Genomic DNA, 21,987 nt, shown 5'->3' with positions numbered 1-21,987 from the left:
TTGATTTATTATTATTTTTGGGCAACAAACATTCAGAAAGTATCATTCTTCTCTATAATAATAATCACTTATTCCCACCTTCTATAGTGAACGCAACCCCTTCACAGCGGAGAAGTGTTTCAGAGACCTCTATGATCTGGCCCATTCAGATCTCTTCAGACACTTTCAGATCCGTCACTTTGTGGCCTCCATACCGTCGTAGGAAAGGCCTCGCATGTAAGACATTATGTGGAAAAACAACCAGAAACACATCCAACTCAGAGAGAACTGATCTCTGATGTTTACTATCAGATTACGACTGAAATAAAACTAAATGAGGAAGTGAATTGGGGATGGATTTAACAGAGGATTGGTGGGTAGGTGCACTGAATAGGGTAAATACCTCAACATCTTGCCCCAGACTTATAGTCTTATTCAGTTTAAAGTTGTCCATACAGTAGGATGCACGTTAGTAAAAACGGGTTAGTAAAATATCCTTATATCCTTCCTATGGTGATATGTTCTGATACTAAAGTTCTAGAGATCAAGGTACAACCACGCCCTCTTCTGGCAGGTTTTGTGTGTGTGATTTGTTTAATATGACAAAATGGAAATATTGTACCTTTACAAGATTTTGTATACCACCATCTAATACCCCCAATAAAATGTGTAAAACATAATAATAATAAGCTCAGTATAACTATTTCCTAACAAGTAAGGCAAAGTAAAGCATGACACATGTAAAATGTTCTAAGAAGGCCAAACTTATTGCTAACTGACAGAAAAGTGAATCACTGGTCTTTATCAGGTTTATAGATGGCCAGGGTCCGGGCCGACGGGTCGGTGGCGTTGGTCCAGCGTGGCATCCAGAAATGGGAGAGCCAGGTGGCGCGGCCTGGGTACTGCTTCTCAAACACCTGTCTGAAATAGTAGGCCTCTTTGGTGCACGGAGGGAAGTGAGGGAACGTCTTGTGAGCCTTCTCCAGCTGGTCGTCGTTCACCTGATGAGAGAAAGGAAGCAGGTCAGACACGGTGAGACTAGAGAGGCGTTTGGTGTTGGTCAGGAAAGAGCTTTTGCTATGGTACACGTACCAAGCATTTCTGTCTGAAGACTAAGACTAAATCTAAAATAGCTGCCAAAATGAACAGTGATTTAAACTGAACTAAACGTTGGTACATGTCTTGGTCCTACAGTAACACTTACTATAGACTCCAGGTGCTCCTGCAGGCAGATGTACCAGGACTTCTTCATCGACGTCATGCCGTCACTGAAGGCCTCTTTGCGCCTCCACAGGATCTCATCCGGGATCAGGTTGAGATCTTTGAAGGAGTCCCTCAGAAGATGCTTCTCCACTCCGTGCTGCTTAGACGGGACGACGCTGTTATTACAACGCCACACTAGCAAAGAACACTGCTGCAAAGATCGCCTTGTGTTTTGGACGGTCAGATAAACGCTGGTCTGTGTGCTGGACAGATTAACTGACCTTAGGAATCCTCATCTCCTCAGGCAGAGACAGGTAGTACGCTGTGAATCTGTGGTCCAGGAAAGGCACTCTGAGCTCCAGACTGAAAGACAGAAAGGAACGTCAGATGAGTTGAGACGATGGAATAAAAAATGACAGTCCATAATGAATCAAATGAAGAGGCGGAATGATTGTAGGACATAAAACTGAACTGCCAGCCGCAGCGAGCCGAAACGAAAAAGTAGAAAACAGTGGAGGGTCGGCGTGGATACGACCTGAACCCTCACATGTTAAATCCAAAGACACTTTGGGTTTCACACACTGACAGGAAGAGCAGAGCTAGACATCACGGCTAAGCTGCATGCTAACTCCGTCACGGACAGGAAACGTTATCGTATCGCGGTAACGTGGCGGTGGAGCCGGCTGTCGCTCTCGTTTCCGTGGTCAAATGGGCCGACGCTACGACTGTAGAGCACCCAGATACTGACATTTCTGTTCTCTGCATTGAAACGGCCCCGATGGAGCTGACCATGGATGGATAAAGAGAACGGAGCTGACGGGAGAGCTAGAGACCACCTTGGAGAAGTTACAGGAAGTAGACATGTGGGACTACGTCCGCTTTTCAAAATAAGGTGTTAACAAAGGGAACTGAATATACAAAATACATCTATGGAAATCAGATTGATGGATTATATTCACCAGAAGTATAAAACATTACATGTCCCTTATTTTGGGGGTTTTTGGGTTGCTGGAAAAAATGTAATAAATACTTCCTGACAGTGATTCTGATATATTTAACATCGCTGACTACATGCATGCTGAAAATCAAACATTCTTACTGTATAAATTTAGAGATGTTCCGAAGTAAAAGTCCCTAGAAATATATGATTCAACTTTTCCCCGTGGTCGAGTGTTAAAGAAGTTAACAATAAATCGTAATGTCGAATCGCAATACTTAAAAATCACAATATATATTGAATCGGCACCCACGTATGGTGATAGTATAGAATCAGGAGATTGTCTCGACCCTAAGGTCCAGTGCTCTGAGTTACCGCTGTTCATCATCGGGTACTTTCATTTTTAATTCACTTACTTATATAAAAAACGATATTATTGGCTTTGATGGCTTTAATTACTGCAGATATTATAGCCCCATTATTAAAGATTAATTAATCACATTCTGCTCTAAATTATAATGCATTATTCATTTTTGCCATCGATGTTGCTGTTGGACAATTTGTCTTCCGACAGTGTGATGTTGTATGTGGAGGTGCTCCCGGCCTGAATCCTTTAGTGATGAAGTGTTACCCGTGTGCAGCAGTGGTGGTTAGTGGAAGGGTTTACCCGTGTGCAGCAGTGGGGTTAGTGGAAGGTGTTACCCGTGTGCAGCAGTGGTGGTTAGTGGAAGGTGTTACCCGTGTGCAGCAGTGGTGGTTAGTGGTTAGTGGAAGGGTTTACCCGTGTGCAGCAGTGGGGTTAGTGGAAGGTGTTACCCGTGTGCAGCAGTGGGGTTAGTGGAAGGTGTTACCCGTGTGCAGCAGTGGGGTTAGTGGAAGGTGTTACCCGTGTGCAGCAGTGGTGGTTAGTGGAAGGGGTTACCCGTGTGCAGCAGTGGTGGTTAGTGGAAGGTGTTACCCGTGTGCAGCAGTGGGGTTAGTGGAAGGTGTTACCCGTGTGCAGCAGTGGTGGTTAGTGGAAGGGTTTACCCGTGTGCAGCAGTGGGGTTAGTGGAAGGTGTTACCCGTGTGCAGCAGTGGTGGTTAGTGGAAGGTGTTACCCGTGTGCAGCAGTGGTGGTTAGTGGAAGGTGTTACCCGTGTGCAGCAGTGGGGTTAGTGGAAGGTGTTACCCGTGTGCAGCAGTGGTGGTTAGTGGAAGGGGTTACCCGTGTGCAGCAGTGGTGGTTAGTGGAAGGTGTTACCCGTGTGCAGCAGTGGTGGTTAGTGGAAGGGGTTACCCGTGTGCAGCAGTGGTGGTTAGTGGAAGGGGTTACCCGTGTGCAGCAGTGGTGGTTAGTGGAAGGGGTTACCCGTGTGCAGCAGTGGTGGTTAGTGGAAGGGGTTACCCGTGTGCAGCAGTGGTGGTTAGTGGAAGGGGTTACCCGTGTGCAGCAGTGGGGTTAGTGGAAGGGGTTACCCGTGTGCAGCAGTGGTGGTTAGTGGAAGGGGTTACCCGTGTGCAGCAGTGGTGGTTAGTGGAAGTTATTACCCGTGTGCAGCAGTGGTGGTTAGTGGAAGTTATTACCCGTGTGCAGCAGTGGTGGTTAGTGGAAGGGGTTACCCGTGTGCAGCAGTGGTGGTTAGTGGAAGTTATTACCCGTGTGCAGCAGTGGTGCGATCGGCACGGAGGACATCGAACAGGTAGAGTTCCTTCATCAGTCGAACACTGTCCTCTGCAGCTGCTTTGGGGTTTGGGGCCTGGAGGAGGAACACGACTGTTAGCAGCAGCTACTCTACAGCTACAATACATCACCTGTCAAACATGCACATTATTCTCATGGCAATTTAACATGTTAGCGGGACAGTTAAGCACTGAGACCTTTATAGGCGGACCAGAGTTCGGTTGTTCAAATGAGCTTTCACACCGGCCCAAACGAATCGTAGGCTACTAACCAGGCAAATGGACCTGGGTTTGTTTTAACCGAACCAAACAGGTTATGTGTGAACGCAGCCTTAGCGACCTGTTTCTCTAGCAGCGGGAGTGAATGAAGAGAGGAAAAAGAGCATAATAATAAAGATGGGAGCAACTGATGATGATTTCCTCCTTCAGTTGGTCATATAGCACGGCTAGTTAGAAATACAACCCAGAGTTTTACCAAAGTTCAGTATCGCTTTAACTGTAATTAGAGGTTAATGGAGAAACCAGAAATGTATCCAGCGATATCTCTGAATGAAAAGAGAAACACACTGATGGAAAGCTGAAGGTCTCACCGTTCTAACGGTGTATTGGTCGTCATTCTATCATGAAGGCGAGGGGGTGAAGTTTGACCCTATTGACCATGCTCTTTTCATTTGTTTTTTGTCAGGTTAAAAGCCAGTGATCTTTTGAGATCTGATCTAATCAGCTTCAGTACACCTTGGAAATCATCAAGAGTCATAAAATCTGTTTTCTGCAACATTTTTGGAATATTTAGCGCCAATTTGGCAACTGTCCTGACCAAGTTTTTACATTTTTCTTGCCACACTCAAGGCGCCTGAAGGAGGGTTTGTACATTGGCATAAGACATACACTGTTATGATATGATGCACCAAGGAGAGGCGTGGACAGGGACTTATAAGCACCGCTCACTGAACCATTACACAGGTCTATCGTTGGTTTTTTTCTGTGGTGGCACAAGACACATATTGTTCATACAAAATGGGAGTTGTGAAATGAGTTTTCATGGTTTATGTACCACCGATCCTCCTCCTTATTGTAATGTAGCACCTTGATCATATTACACCTAATTATGCTGGAATGTTTTTATTTGTACTAATTATATGAATATACTACGATATATTGTTATCTACTAAATATTACCAAATTATTGCCGTGCAAAAATGTGTCCTTTTGCAAAAAAACATTGAATGAAATCCTTTCATTCAGATTCAGAAGTAGTGAGTAGCAGGTTTCTGGGGTTACTTGCCTTGTGGAAGTAAATGTATCCCTGAGTCAACTCATCAGAGCCCTCTCCAGAGAAGATCACCACACTGTCCGACTTCTCCTTGATGTACTTTGAAACCAGATACATCCCTGCAGCGGAAGAAACACAAAGAAGTGTGAACACTAAAACAAAGAAACGACACAAAGAGATGGCAAACTAAATTATCAGAATCACAATTATAAAATAAAGTCCCAAATATTCTAACAGTGCATACAGGAGCTTTTGACAGATGGCTATAGTTACAGTGGATGATCTGAACAGCCTTGATGATTGATTATCATTGAAACATGTAATTTGGGCTCACACTACTAACAGATGTTCTTCTCCTGTGGAGCATCTTTCTGTACCAAAACTGTTAAAATAACAAATGACCACATTAAGAAAACATTCAGTCACATCTTTAAATAAAATAATGAGAGCAAAATATTCACTATAAAAATATGAATTACTAAATTAATTCATATTTAAAGCTGCTGGTAGAAATGGAGTAGATCTGATTAAATGATCCAACAGATGATTAAACGGTCGCTATATCGTGACAGTAGTACATGAGACAGGTAATCTGAAAAACATCATGTCCCTCTGTGTCCTCCGGTGTTCCTAACGGCATCTGCAAGATTTCACAGACCGGAGGAAAACAAGCAGTCAGAGCTGATCTGGAGTCTGCCGTCCAGCCTCCGTCTATGAGAGGCGACTGTCAATCACTCTGAACTCCGACCAAACGGTCAAACTAGGGATGCACCGATAACACTTTCTCTCAGACCAAGTACAAGTACTTACATTTGGGTACTCGCCAATACCGAGTACCGATACGAGTACTTCTCTGTGCCTAAAGACCCTCGTTAACAGCCAGCTGGAGGGTGTGAGCGACACACGGCAGGCTGGGGAGTCCCGCATACGAGGCGGTGCGCCGCCGCCGGCTTGGAAAGGCTCGGGGCGAAGGTGCTTCCCGGGGCCGTGGACAAAGTGCTCGCTGCGCCCTCTTTCCTCGTCGCTCCCGGTGCGACTGTCGACCGAGGCGGACTGTCCTCAGTGCGCCCCAACCGTGTTGTGCCCCGAGGGCGGGGCTTGGCCCACGTAAAAGGCGTCAGGGGTCTGCGGTGATGTCTGCAACCCACCCGACCCGTCTTGAAACACGGACCAAGGAGACTAACGCACGCGTGAGTCAGACGGTGCAAGCAAAACCGTGTGGCGTAATGAAAGTGAGGGCCAGCGCGCGCCGGCTGAGGTGGGATCCCGGCCCCGCGGGGTTGGGCGCACCACTGGCCCGTCTCGTCCGCACCGTCGGGGAGATGGAGCGTGAGCGCGTGCGATAGGACCCGAAAGATGCTGATGAAAGGTTAACGCCACGCTGCTGTAAAGTGGTATCGGTGCCGTTGTATTGGAGCCGTTTTGCGAGTACGAGTACATGAGCACAGTATCGGACCTGATACCTGATACCCGATACCCGATACCCGATACTGGTATCGGTGCATCCCTAGGTCAAACTAGGCAGCGCTGATCAAATATTGATGAATATTCTGTTACTGTAATGCCTATTTCTCTCCTCAACATGATGTTGTAGTGCCGGGTTGTGGCCTCCGTTGACCTCTTTCACTATTTAACTAAATCTCACTGGAGTCCACTGTGATTCAAACGGGCCGATCGGGAGGGAAAGGAATGCAGCGATGCAGCAGGCACTTTCTTTGTCACAACAATCAGCAGAAATGTGAGGCGACCTTTCAGAGGTGGTGAAAATGGCCAGATGGACGAAAGCTGTGAACTCCTGACTAATGAAATGCCTCGTTGGGCGAGCTCAATCAGTGGCCGTTGCAGATTTAAATCCACTGTGTAATAATAATGCAGATTTTGCTCATTACAGCTAATACAAAACTATATTACATTTCTTTAATTGGCTTAACTGAGGTTTTGCATATGTGTATTACAAGTATACAAAGCCATGTTACAACCTACATCTAAACATGCTACACCCCCCCACTCACCAACAGAGGCCCGTATGGTGGTGATGTCATAGGTCTCCAGGTGATAGATGACTTCCTCTACAGCTTGGATGCCTTCTTCTACACTGAAGTTCACCTCGTGGTGTTCGCTACCGATGTGAGCTGCAACCTGACGAACGGAAAACCACAAACTGACTAAAGATCACACTTCATGTTTATCTTAACAAGAACTAACCGCAAACACTTCATATGACTTTAACAGGGAAAGCACTGTGTGAAAGCCTTCTCTCAGAAGAACTGACCTTACGAGCAGCTATGATGTCCGGACTGTCCTCTGACCCGATTGAAAATGTCTGGATGGGATACTGCAGCTTCTCCTCCTTGGCCAGCTTCACCAGCGTAGCGGCAACCAAACTGGAGTCCAGACCACCTGAAGAATAGATAACATGACTGAGAATCATCACCCCCGATCTCATCCTCTGAACTGCACGATGATAAAACAGGAAGGCAGGCGAGAGGTTCGTTCTTCAATAGTCGGAGTAAATGAGAATAGTCGGAGCTGTTTGAGTACATAGAAGGCAGAATTTTAAATGACCTGACAGAAGACATCCAATTCTCCTGTGAGCCATGAGACGTTTCCTCACAGCGTTCTCAAACAGGGTTCTGATGTTGCTTTTCACCGTTTCCTCGTCGAAACCTGCGGAGACATCGGTTTTACAAATCTCATTCAAAAAAAGTTCCATACAAAATGCATACCAAATGACATAATGAATTATCAATGAAGGGTTTACTTGTGGGCAGTCTCTCCACAGAGTCGTAGTTGGCGTGAGCAGGCTCTTTGGTGCAGCAGTGAAACTGCTCCATCTGAATGGACTGCACTTTGCCATTCTGCTTCAAATCAAAGACCTCAAAGTGCCCGGGGAGAAGGGGAACTATGTCGGCAGGGGTAGCCATTGCATGGGTGATGTCTGTAAGACCTGTGATCAGAATAACAACAAGTTAAGCAATGCTAAAAACAACAACTGTAAAACATTTCTCACGAGTATAAAAGAGCCAGATTAGGAGGGAGGGGTGATAAACTATCCCGTTACCTTTGGCTTCTGAGCAGACTGCGAGAAATCCATCGTCTGCAAGGAATTTGAACAGAGGACGGACACCGTACGTGTCTCTTCCCAGAAAGACTTTTCTGTTGGAAGTGTCCAGCAGAATAAAAGCAAAGACACCGTCCAGGAGCGAAGTCATCTTCTGGATGCCGAAGCGGTCGTACAGATGGAGCAAAATCTCACCATCCACTTTAGTCTGGTGATCAAAGTCAAACTGCTTCCTCAGCTGAAAGAAAACACACAGACATCACAGGTCATTTTAGGTTTCCTGGTTGCTTTGTATTAAAGTTCATACCTCTGTATCACTCACAGAACACTGGATGAACACTGGTTCTCTCTGTACCGGAGTGTCACAGATTACAAGAGCTGATTTTCCCAAATTTGCCTTTGATGCAATGGAACCTTTTATTTACAATTAAAGTTACAAAACAGAACTAGAATGGCACTCGGAGAGCGCAGACCTCCGCCAACCTGTCCGAGTACGATTGCCCCTCTTCTCCGTGCAGCTTGCGCCATCAACCACATGTATTTTTGTTTATGTTGAGATCAGCATCATGAAAGCGTCATCAGTTACACTGTGCATGTCTTAAAGCCTGTGGTGTTAATGCACAGGCTGAGCGGAGTTATAAAATAAATTCCTGAATCCGGATCGCCACCAAAATCAAATGGATTGTTCAAAAACGTTCATTCAAATCCATCGCAGACTTTTGGAGTTATCCTCCAAACGGACAAACCAACAAACAAACCAACGCTGGTGAAAACATCACCTCCTTCCTCGGCCTTCGGCCTTGGCGGAGTTAACAAAGAGAGTGTGCATGTCCACGTAGGATATTCAGAATAAGAGTTTCCCAAACCACCGCTAACACCAGGGGGTTCAGAGAAGCAGCGAGCGCGTCTTACCGTTTGATGGTTGTAAATCTCTCCGTTGTAGCAGAGCCACAAGAAAGGAAACTTCTTGATGCGTAAGGGTTGCATCCCATACAGCTGGTCCACGATAGCCAACCGGTGGAAGCCAAAGCAGCAGTTGGTGAAGCCGTTAACGTTCTCAAAGCGGAAGGCGTCGGGGCCCCTGTGAGCGATCTTCATGGCGCTGGTGCACTGAACGGCCAGACACTCATCGCTGCCAAACAAAGCCCAGATACCACACATTTTACAGCTGTGGAAGAGGGATAGAAAAAAAGACAGACAGACACTGTTGATTAATGTGCAGTTTATAACTATACAATGAAAATACGAATAATCTGAAATGTTAAATACAAACTAAACGAAGTACAGAACTAAGAGCTGTTTGTTTTTATTGTTTGTGGAAAAAAAATAACGCAGTGTTTCCTAATCTGTTTGAAAGTTTCTGTTTGGAATTTCCTATAATTACTGTAAACCAAATTAGAAATTAGTACTGACAGCTAGCGTTTTAAAACGGGTACTGAAGTCTCAATTCAAAGCATTGCATCCGTGGCCGGTCTGCAAGCCGTGACGACAGCGTGACTGCTGTGACCGAGCCATGTGACGCTACTGCGCCTGCTCCGTGGGGCCCAATGGATGATCCGGGTACTTTATCACTCGGAAGTCGAGCCATTTTGGCTTCAGGCGCCACTGAGCAACTTTCATAGGAATGAACGGGGCCCCGCCTAGTTCTCTTAATACATCCATGGATCACACCGGCCAAAACAACAAACAGAAGTTCCAGACAGGAATGGAAATGTGTATGTATTCATGTATTCATGTATAGAAGCATGTTTCCTTAATGTCTGATGACATGTCATGATAATTATTTAGATTTATAACATAATTGGTCCTCTAAGATGTATTCACTCCTCACACACTAACACCAAAGAGCAGTTACATGAGGAGTTAATGTGCCAGAAGGTGTTGAATAGTTTGGTTGTTTCACCTGAGGTGAGGTGAATAACAGAGGATCACATTACACATAGAAAGAGCAAACTGTCCCCCTTCTGGCTGTTTGGTGGAGGATTCATTTCCCACCCCAAACCTGAACCAGCACTGAAGATGTTCCCAGCCTGTCTGACGTCCGAGGAGAGTAAAGAACTGGGAATATTGCTCACACACAGCGTTAAGTCCTCCTGTTAGAGAGTCCTAAATGATGCACCAATATTGTGGATTTTCACATTATAACTCTCAGGGGCACCTGGGACCCGACCTGCAAGAAATGTTCCTGAACTTTTAAATTGTTGATATTTCACTTAAACTTGTGAAAAATGTATTAATTCATTGTTCATATTCCGGACAAAAGTTTAATTTGACTAATGTGCCCAATGTAATCAGTTTTGATAAATAATCAAACAAAGTCGGTGGTGGATTCGTGCATTTCTAACTTACACCCACAGTCCTTTGAAATAATGTATTTACCAATAAGTTTAACTCAGCTGGTGTAATTCTCACTGTGCAATGTCATTTTTCCACTCTTGCAATTTTGTTAATAGTCAATACTGTTTATATTGTTCCTATTTTTTATATTTCCATCTATTTAAATTGTTCATATTTTGTTCATACTTTTGTTTTGCTTATTTTTTTACTGTCTTGCTTTTTGTTTTTACTGATGCATCTTGTTTTTTTGCCCCTTTGCTGCTGTACACTGCAAATGTCCCCACTGTGGGACTAATAAAGGAATGTCTTATCTTATCTTATTCATATTTATTCAATATACAAAATGCTTGCCTGCTCAGCCACCACCCAGAACTCTTGAATATAAGCTTTAATGTTATTAAAATAGTAGTTAATGGTGGCAGACTGCTCCTATGTGACAACAGGTGCAGCCTTTTCATTTAGAACCCAATAACACCAAACTCCATTCAGAATCCTCCCTATTAAACATGTGCTTAGCTGTGGCCAAAGACTTTACCAGCTCACAACACGAGTATGAAGCTGTCATGAAGGATTACATGGTGCTCTTCAACTCGGCACAGAAAAAACCTGCACTTGCTGTTTCTATATAATGTCAGACAGGTTCTTCCTGTATCTCCACCATCTGATTCTTCCACCTCATGGTGTCATCTAGATGAGGATGCAGCCTCTACTTTTATTCATAAGATATTCAAGGAAATGTACATTTTTTGATTTTTGAAGTACAATACTTTCAAAAACTCCATTCAAGTGAAAGTCACAATGTCTGTCATCTAGAACAGATGATGAACACACAGACACACACGCACACACACACACACGCATACACACACACACACACACACACACACACACACACACACACACACACACACACACACACACACACACTATAGCTGAGACACTTAACTTTACCTTGTTGTTCAGATGCTTCCTGTAGAGAGATGATGATGATGGCTGAGCTGAGACAGTGATGTGTCTCGGATGTAGTGATGTTGCTGCACCGACTGCTCTCTGTTCTCTGTTCTCTGTCTGGCACTGACTACTAACATGTAACCGGAACTAGTGATTGTGTCTTCAAAATAAGAGCGTACAGCTACACCGTAGCAACAACAATGTAGCTACAAATTTCATTCGCACACACGATTTGTGTGCCTTAGGACGTTGTATGTGTGTTTTTAATTATTATTTATGTATATTATGTATATGTTTTTTGTATATATTATTTATGTATATTATGTATATGTATGTTATTTATATATATATTATTTATATATATATATATATTTATATTTGTATATTATTTTTACACACACACACACACACACACATATGTGTGTGTGTGTGTGTGTGTGTGTGTTTAAACATAATATATAAATATAAAAACATATTGAATATATTATTATTTTTATAATATTACAAAAAATATAATCTAAAAAATAATCATATTATTATATGACGTTGCATGTGGGTTTATTTTCTATTTTTATTATTTATGTTTTCATGTGTTTGCTTTACATGTTGGCAGTGGTGAAATAAATGTGAAAAGATGTCACACAGTCCTCTGACTAAATACTGTATGTAGCCCCTAAATATTAACATTAATATAACATTTTCATAGTTATGGAAGTGTTTATTGCTGTACTTATGTTATCTTATTTTTTATTTTATTTTACTTTATTCTATTTGTTTTTTATCTCATTTTAAGGTGTATTGGTGTTGGGATGTGTTGTGTAAGCTACTGGAGGCCTAAATTTCCTTCGGGATCAATAAAGTATTTATCTATCTATCTATCTATCTATCTATCTATCCATCCATCCATCCATCCATCCATCCATCCATCCATCTATCTATCTATCTATATATATATATATCTTGTTTGTATTCCAAAAAGCTTGAGATTATTCTGTAAAATGTTTTATTTTGAAGGCTACATCCTCATTTGAGGAGGATGTTATCTTAATTTTTCCAACTTGACTGAACAGCCTCATGCCTCATAGGCTAACTGACTGTTAATGTTGCATCACCCACAGTAGTGAAGAAAGTAGCCTATAATACCACAGTGTAAAATATACACAAGTACAAACCTGCATTGAAAATGTTCCCTGAGTTAAAGGCAGTAGGCCTATAAAGAGGAAAATGCACTGAAAGTATTGAAAGTGAAAGTACTATAAACTGTGGCATACTAACTAAATGGAGTCCAGAACCCAGAACTGTGTTTTAATCAAGTCATTATCATCACTTGTATAAAATATACAAGTATATATATAGGATGTTAAGATGTTTTCACTCCAGAGACACAAACGCCAACGAGTGACTGTGAGTTAACAGCCACTGGAGGAGTTAATGCAACAGGATGTGTTCAGTAGTTCGGTTGTTTCGCCTGCTCTACATGAGGTGAATAAAACAGGATCAAATTGCTCATAGAAAGAACAACTGTCTCCCTTCTGGCTGTTCTGGCTCAGCACCACGAGCCGACACAAACACTGAAGGCCGGGTTATATCACTATTACATCCCGTGAGAAGCTCCTGAATGTCACCTGGCAACCAGCCGAGCCTCCCTGTTTCCTCCGTCAAGTTTGACCTGTTTTCAAACTTCATTATATCATCTAATTGCTCCAAAGTAACCTGGATGGTTCCCTACTGTGGTCTTTGTAAAATAAATAAAAAATTTGATAATAACCACTACGCACTAAGCATCTGTGGTATTCCTGGGTCAATTTGACCCGATGATGCAATGTGTCACACTGTTGGGTTTTCCAGAAGATGAACATACTCAAGCACACTCATGCACACACATGCACATGCTGCAGCTGTCTGTCAGGATCTGCAGAGGGAGTCGGCTGCAGGTTGCTGGCGGAGGCTGTAGGTGGAGATTTAGCCTGCAGCTGTCTGCCAGGATCTGCAGAGGGAGTTGGCTGCAGGTTGCTGGCGGAGGCTGTAGGTGGAGATTTAGCCTGCAGCTGTCTGCCAGGATCTGCAGAGGGAGTCGGCTGCAGGTTGCTGGCAGAGGCTGTAGGTGGACATACTGTATGTCTACTATAATCTGCAGGTGGAGGTGGTGGCTGTAGGTTCCTGGCAGAATCTGCAGCCCGTATACCTCCACGTACATCCTCAGGCAGCAGACTTCAGCCACCTCCACCTGCAGATTCTAGCAAACAGCTGCAGCCAAAATTCCGGCTACAGCCTCTTCCAGCAACTAGCAGGCCGGGCATCCACCTGCAGATCCTGGCAGACAGCTGCAGGCCAACCCTCCATCTATACAGCCACTGCCAGCAACCTGCAGCCTCCACCTGCAGATTTTCGCAGAAAGCTTCTACCTGAACCTCCATCTGCAACCTCTGCCAGGAACCTACAGCCACTGCCTCCACCTGCAGATTCTGGTAGACAGCTCCAGCCTGTACCTCCATCTACAGCCTCTTCCAGAAACCTGCAGCCACCTCCACCTGCAAATTATGGCAGAAAGCTGAAGCCTACAGCCTAAGACAGCAACCTGCAGCCTCCACCTGCAGATTCAGGCAGACAGCTGCAGCCCATACCTCCACCTAGAATTCTAAAATTCTGCAGCCTCTACCTGCAGATTTTGGAAGAAAGCTTCTACCTGAACCTCCATCTGCAACTTCTGCCAGGAACCATGCAGCCACTGCCTCCACCTGCAGATTGTGGCAGACAGCTGCAGCCCTTACATCCAACAGCCTATGCCAGTAGGCCTCCTCCTACTCCTGCCTCCAGCCTTTCCCAGCAATCTAAAGACCTGGCCTCCACCTGCAGACTCTGGTTGACAGCTCCAGCCTGTACCTCCAATTACAGCCTCTGCCAGCAGGCCTCCTCCTGCCCCTGCCTCCAGCCTCTGCCAGCAACCTGCAGCCGCCTCCACCTGCAGATCTTGGTAGTAAGCATCTACCTTAATCACCAACTGTGAGTGGAAGTGGAGGTTCCGACTATCTGCCAGAATCTGCAGGTGGAGGATCACCACACCAGAGACCGAAGACATGAAGAAAGAAACAAGAAAGAACACAGAACCATTAAATCCCAGTGATTCATAAAATCAGTCCTGAAACAACAACAACAATAAAACTGATTCAACTTTCAGTTAAAATGTGTGAGGATGAAAGAACACTGCAATGAAAATATACCTCAAAAGTCTGGTTTGTTGTGCTGGAAAAATACAGACAATGTTGCACATTCCTAAGGTCATGACCCGTGAAACTCATTGCCCTTAAAGCCTATTTCTGTTTCGGTGTTGCATACCTAGTCAAGGAACTTGTAGTGCCTATTTGAAGACAAGAAACCCTTAATGGACAGAAGTGTCAGTCAGACAGACAATGTGAGATATACGACTGTGAGCATGAACGCAAGGGTATAGATGTCGAGAAACGGAGAGACTCAGGGCTCTCAGCCCTGAACATTTATGTTGATGGTTGTTTGCCCACTTGCCAGTGTTTATTAAACCTTTAAAAGACTCTCTCTTGATTTTCGAGTCCTTCTTTACAGAATCTGCCTCCACATTTGTATTTCCTCATGTTACCACTAGAGAGCAACATCACTCTGAAATGTGTCACCAGAGAGAAACACCACCCAGAGCATGGTCACACCTCCAGCATTTCAAACGGTTTCCTTACTTTCATTTTTCAAATATCAGAACAAAATTGTTCCACTCTTCCAAAAAGTCTGCAAGTCTAGTTAAAATTAAACTATAAGACTCTAGCATATCTTTCCATAATGGTGTTAATAAAAGGATTTGAGTGCAATTTCAGATCAAATTTAATGAAAAAGTAATGTGCAGCATCACTGGTTTTGTTTTCAATACAACAGATCTAAATGACTTTCTGAAGTGGTTATCTGCAACATGTTGAACACTCTAAGTGCAGGGACATAATGACCAGAAGGTCTCGCTGGTTCAGAACATTACAGAAACAAAAACCTTTTAGATATTTTCCACAAATATTTTTCAAATAGTTTACTAATTATTTTTTATATATATTCTAATATTTTTTTATATTTTCCATATTTTCTCCTGGCCTGTGGCCGCTGAGGCCGGTGACTCAGAGGAAACATCTGGCTGATCCACTGAATGAAGTCGACCAGTAGAGATACTGATCCGTTCTATCAGAGGGATACATCAGTATAATAAAAAATAAAAAACTTGAAGTTCACAGACAAAAAAAAAAAAAAATTCTGAAGATGTGTCACCATTTTTTTGGGGTTGTGTGTTTTGTGGGTTTTCTGATGTTTAGTAATAATATATAGAAGTTGTTGTCTTCACACTCGTGCTCCCTCACTGAAAAACCTTCAGTAGGTTGTCTGGTTGAGACTGTTCTTTTCATATGAAGTACTTGTTGTTGTTTGCCTTTAATATGTGTAAAATATCTGAAATATATTAGTAAGATATATCCCAAAATATTCAAAACATATTAGAATAATATCCCAAAACTGTTCGTAAACTATGTGAAAATATAAGTGAAAAATGTCTGACAAAATCATTAGTAAAATATGTAAGTAAATTAGTGAAAAATATCTGAAAATATTCGAAAAATATCCAGAAAAAATCTGGAAAATATAAAAAGCACGATGCTGCTGTGTAACTGAAGGTGATGGACGTGGATCAGTACGTTTTGAAACAATAAAAGAGTGTTTCTCAGGGAAAAAGACATGACTGCAGAAAAACTAACTTTGGTAAAGTGTGAAAGATATTGACAGATTCAAACTTCCTGGATCAATAACTCATAACCGAAACGTTGTTAAAACACCAACGAGGGTTCTTTCTAACCGTAGTGAGGTAGACAACGAACTACAACCTCATTTTAATCACAACGAGCGTCTACAAAGTGCAACGCCGAAAGAGATGCTGTAAAAAATATTCAATAACTTCAGTATTATACAGTGTAGTACCATCAAAATTACTTTACACATCAATGATCTCCTCATAGTTGTACTACAACACTTAGTTTGGACAAACCTTGAATACCTTCAGTGTTATAGAGTGTAGTGCTAAAAGACTGTCTTCACACATCAATGGTTACACATTCACACATTCTGGTTATCCTACAATTGGTTTATTTAATACGGAAGTTTCCCGCTACAAACTAGTAGCTTAATGAGAGTATACTTTAAAGTGTACTTTCATGAAATAAAAAGTGGGCTACTTTTGGGCTATTTTATTTTGTATTTTTCTGATTTTATTTTGTATTTTTCTGATTTTATTTTGTATTTATATGATTTTATTTTGTTTATATTTTCAGTTCTGGGTGTTAATTACTTTTATCATGCTTTTATTGGAAAGCACTTTGTAACCTTGTTTTGAAAGATGCTATATAAATAAACTTATTATTATTATTATTATTATTATTATTATTATTATTATTATTATTATTATTATTATTATTATTATTATTATCATTATTTAAACTGCATGCAAAAAAATACATGTTTTTTGCCCCAAACTGCATGTGATTATCATAAAGTGGGCATGTCTGTAAAGGGGAGACTTGTGGGTACCCATAGAACCCATTTACATTCACACATCTGGAGGTCAGAGGTCAAGGGACCCCTTTGAAAATGGCAATGCCAGTTTTTCCTTGCCAAAATTTAGCCTAACTTTGGAGCGTTATTTAGCCTTAAACTTAAAGTACACTTAAAAGTATACTTTTATAAATTAAAAAGCGGGGCCATTTAGTCCCAAGAAGTATTGAAGTAGTGTACATTGATATTAGTATACTTATTACATAAAGCATACTTGAACTTTACTTAATTTTACTTCATAAAATAAACTTTTTCGTAAGGGTTGTCTTCTTTATGGCTTTAAGTTCATCTCTTTAATCACAAAGAAGCTATATCTTTGGGTTCTCAGCCTCTTAATTTGAGCTTGCTGCTCTCTGGTCTCTGTTTTTGTAACCTCCGTCTGCTTGATGGTCCTGCTGCCTCTGGAGTCTCCCGTTGCTCGATGAACGAGTGGAAGAAAAATTAAGAATTCATGTTGGTTTTGAGGCATTATTTAATATTTATGCGTGAAAGTTAAACTGCGTGCAAAAAAAAGATTGAGACTTATACCTCTTTATTCCAAGACAAAACATGAGCATTGCCAAACACAAGCTGATTTCCTGATTTTGTCTCTCCTGTGGCTTTAAAAGGAGTTTTTTTGTTTTGTTGGCAAGAAACACTTAAATCTGAAATGTTACACTCTGTATATTATAACTGTTATATTGTACTACAAGGTGAATTATTTCGATATGTCAGCTCTAAAGTAAGGAGCAGAGGCCAAACACCAACAAACAATATATATATTTTTTAATTTCATACTTTGAGAAACAACGTCTTCACTGGAATGACAGATGTCAGATGCACTCCCAGACAGACAGACAGAAATTTGAATCTATCAATATCCTTGTCAGCCTACTTCAAGTTCACACGTTTTCTAGGGGCGTCTGCAGCCGGCTGCTCATTTTGTCCTGGGGGGGGGGAAACTCCGCTGACCCCTGAGCCACCGCCAGGGATTGTCCTAATGCTAATCAGGAGGGGGGAACCAATTCATCGTCGCACAATTCGATTAGACATCTGCATATTGAGCATCTGCACCCCATGAAAATCTGCCAATACTTATACTCTCCCTCCCCCACATTCTGTGGCCCCCCCACAGGGGTAGCGCCCCACGACCCCAGGGGCAGCCTGTCCTTGGTCCCCGACCGCCTCCCCCCGTGTCTCCCCTCCTCCTGTCCCCTCCTGACCCCTGTCAGGCCCGGCTACAATACCTGACCCCGCCCCAGAGACGGGACTATTGGAGTTCAAGGTAACGGTCCCTTTTCTCTGGGTCCGTCTGCAGGCTGCCCTGCGTGGCCCCTGTCCGGCCCTCGTCCAATAATCATATGCACCGCTCTTTTTTTTCATACTTTCTCACAGACAGAAACACTTTTTGTTTTTTTTCATTACAACCTTTTTCTTCGTGACTTTGCCTTGAAAATGAAGGCTTTCCTTTCTCTGGAGCTTTTCCATTGTAATCAAATCTGAACGCTGGCTCTTTATTCAGACATCTCTGCCACTCAGACGATTTCCCTCCTTTTTTTATCGCTCTTATTGATTCATCAGGCTCTCAGAGAGAGAGAGAGAAAGCCTTACCACACACAATGCAGTGTTCAGATGTAATTTGCGGTGATGCCCATGCCGTAAAATCTACCACAACTTACTACTGATATTTCAAATGTATGTTTTTGGTGATGCAGCATGTTCCTAAGTGTGACATTCACCATTTCAGCAAACTGCTTCTTGGAAGTAAACCCCTCTAAAAATAGTGTCCATTTCCTCGTAGTATTTGTCTAATGTTTATTTGAAGACACTTCTCGTATGATCATGATAACAGGTTGATGAAGCACACATTGCAAATGTTTTCACATCTGAAAGAAGCCAATAGATGTATGTGTTTTTGTATCATTTTAGGCCAAATAAACTACTTAAAATCAGATAAAAACATTTGTTTCTATGTTCTGCAGTTCAACCTTGCAGCTCTAACGTGTGAATGAGAGTGACTGCATGATGTGATATGATGTATGATAGTGATAAACCAACATTTGCCAGAAGTAATAGTGTGAAAATGTAGTATACTGTGATTATCTAAAAGCAAGGAATGTAATCATGGGGACTAACATCATCACACATGAATACAGTTGGGCTTATTGGATCCACCAGAGTCTCAGCTTCACAGTGAATCCCAATTTATGGAATTCATAGACTGTTTAGGGACCCCAGGATGCAGAAATATTCAAACACACCATTTTTACAATAGGCAAAAATAAGATTTAAGATTTTACTGCTTGTTTTTAAAGCCTTGAACGGTCTGGCTCCTGCCTATATCAGTGATTTGCTGACTCCCCATGAGCCTGATCGATGCTTGAGATCCTCTGGCAGGAGATCCTACTAGCGGGTCCAAAATCCAAACCTGTTAACAAAGGTGACCAATGGGGCTTTTGCTGTCCGGGCCCCTCAGCTGTGGAACTCCCTACCTGAGGAACACGGGTAGGCAAACTCAGTATCTTCCTTTAAATCTCTTTTTAAGACTCACTCTTATATTATGGCTTTTTCTCAACTGATGGTGCACTGGTCTAACTATTTATGTGATTTTATTTTGTATTTTTCAGATTTTATTTTGTATTTTTCTGATTTTATTTTATATTTATATGATTTTATTTTGTTTAGATTTTAAGTTCTGGGTGTTAATTACTTTTATCATGCTTTTATTGGAAAGCACTTTGTAACCTTGTTTTGAACGGTTCTATATAAATAAAGTTATTATTATTATTATTATTTATACTGCACGCAAAAAAATACATGTTTTTTACCCCAAACTGCATGTGATTATTATAAAGTGGGCATGTCTGTAAAGGGGAGACTCGTGGCTACCCATATAACCCATTTACATTCACATATCTGGAGGTCAAAGGACCCCTTTGAAAATGGCCATGCCAGTTTTTCCTCGCCAAAATTTAGCCTAACTTTGGAGCGTTATTTAGCCTCCTTCCTGACAAGCTAACATGACACGGTTGGTACCAATGGATTCCTTCGGTTGTCTATAGTTTTATAGGATGTAGCTTCACACTGAATCTGAACCTGCTACAGCCTCTGAAAGACAGTACAGTCAGTCGGGATTGCCCACGATCCCGCAGGTATCAGAGGGTTTAAGGAAGGTTAAAGTGCTGTAATTGACTCTTTTGTTTAACTCCCCTTTAACCTGTCTCGTCTACATCTTCTTCCCAGAATGCCTTTTGATGGTGCCCAGAGAACAGACATGGACTTTTTACATCCACCTGTTGCCAGAATTATACAAGATCACCGTTTGAAAGTGTTTATCAGTTCAGGTTTAAGCATGAAGTCTGATGGTATGAACGCTCCATGGGGTTTATGTGTGTTCCTCGATGCACGTGTTGTGTTGGTATGTGCACCGCCGATCACTTTGAACCTCGTCTCTCTGATTCTTGGCAGGAAGTGAGTGTCGGCGGCTCTTGGTCGTAAAACTGCTTTTGGTTGCTCTCCCAGAGTGCAGAGAGGACAGAGAATCTCTGTGTCACCTCGCCGTGGCACGGGATATGAGGAGATCGCCGGGAATGTCAATAACCGCTCAAACCGAGGACGAGCTGCTGCTGCCCGATCTCAGTGCAACAGAACCACCTGAATATCAATTTAAGAGGAATTAAAATGCAATTATGGTACTTTTTCCCCTAAATAACACAAAGACAATGCATTTTTTTATCTCTTTACCATGAGCAATCGAGCAATTTAAATTCAAAAGTGTCTTTAAATGACTGAAAAATAGTTTGAAGAGATTTTACAATAGCAACACAGGTCATCTCTGAGATATCTGCCAAATGAGGAAACTATAGCTAACATGAGGGAAAAACCCACTGTGAACGACATAATTACCTATTTTTAGGGCTGTCAATCGATTAAGGTATTTAATTGTGATTAATCACATGATTGACCGTAGTTAAACACAATCAAACACAAATTAATCACACATTTTTATCTGTTCTAAATGAACCTTTAAGGAAGATTTGTCAAGTATTTAATACTCTTATCAACATGGGAGTGGACAGATATGCTGCTTTATGCAAATGTATGTATATATTTATTATTGGAAATCAATTACCAACACAAATCAATGACAGATATTGATCCAGAAACCCTCACAGGTACTGCATTTAGCATAAAACAATATGCTCCAATCATAACATGGCAAACTGCAGCCCAACAGGCAACAACAGCTGTCAGTGTGTCAGTGTCAGACTTGACTATGACTTGCCCCAAACTGCATGTGATGATCATAAAGTGGGCATGTCTGTAAAGGGGAGACTCGTGGGTACCCATAGAACCCATTTACATTCACACATCTGGAGGTCAGTGGTCAAGGGACCCCTTTGAAAATGGCCATACCAGTTTTTCCTAAATTCAAAATTTAGCGCTAGTTTTGAGCGATATTTAGCCTCCTTCTCACTCCTTCTCTCTCTCTCGCTCCACCTCTCACGTGCATGCTGCTCACTCCACACTGCAGAAGAGTTAGTTTAGCTCTGAGAATATCTAGTGAATGTTCAGTGGACGTTTGTGCAGAAATAACTGCTGCAGCTCCTCCAGACCAACAGAGGTTTCCCGTGTCTTGTGAAGTGACGGGGCTCCGCCGAGAGAAACGTTATCGTCTCCGACCAAAACTCCGGCGTCTCCCCGTTCCCTCCGGCCGCGGTCGGGAGGCTGAGGCAGGAAAAGCCAACACTAGAATCAGCATTGATTCATGGAGAGACCTTGGTCTGGTCAGCTAACATTACTGCCAAGCAGCTGAAATATAGAGTGATATTGTGCTTTTAGCTGACGTGTTTCGCCTCACTGTTTTGAGCGATGCTCCTTCATGTCTATTTAGAGCGAGCACAAGCGCGAGCAACAGGACGCTGACTTTCATTGACTTAACGGCCACAGGTGAAGCTGTTAACAAGCATTTCAGATTTTTACAAAGAGTCCTTTAAA

At 42.4% G+C, this 21,987-nt stretch overlaps 1 protein-coding gene and 1 long non-coding RNA gene across 2 annotated transcripts in view; one reads left to right on the top strand and one right to left on the bottom strand.

The window, feature by feature from the left end:
• LOC141754876 (uncharacterized) overlaps window positions 1–21,987 on the top strand; it is a 34,609-nt gene extending 12,622 nt beyond the window's left edge. The window contains exon 2 of the long non-coding RNA XR_012590740.1: window positions 21,886–21,987. This is a non-coding gene — a long non-coding RNA (uncharacterized LOC141754876). The remainder of the gene's footprint in view (window positions 1–21,885) is intronic.
• Window positions 258–11,566, bottom strand: asns (asparagine synthetase). Its single transcript, XM_074613182.1, has 12 exons — window positions 11,404–11,566; window positions 9,028–9,283; window positions 8,116–8,353; window positions 7,816–8,001; window positions 7,620–7,721; window positions 7,327–7,454; window positions 7,067–7,193; window positions 5,067–5,173; window positions 3,758–3,858; window positions 1,464–1,545; window positions 1,184–1,339; window positions 258–980 (listed from the first exon to the last, which is right to left on the bottom strand). Exons 2-12 carry the CDS (start codon window positions 9,274–9,276, stop codon window positions 771–773), a joined length of 1,686 nt encoding a protein of 561 aa, XP_074469283.1. The 5' UTR covers window positions 9,277–9,283; window positions 11,404–11,566; the 3' UTR covers window positions 258–770.

The sequence above is a fragment of the Sebastes fasciatus genome, chromosome 17, assembly GCF_043250625.1.
Source record: "Sebastes fasciatus isolate fSebFas1 chromosome 17, fSebFas1.pri, whole genome shotgun sequence".
In the NCBI taxonomy this organism is placed as follows: Eukaryota; Metazoa; Chordata; class Actinopteri; order Perciformes; family Sebastidae; genus Sebastes; species Sebastes fasciatus.
Note: the sequence above shows the minus strand (reverse complement) of the source record. Positions and strands in the feature narration are given on the sequence as shown.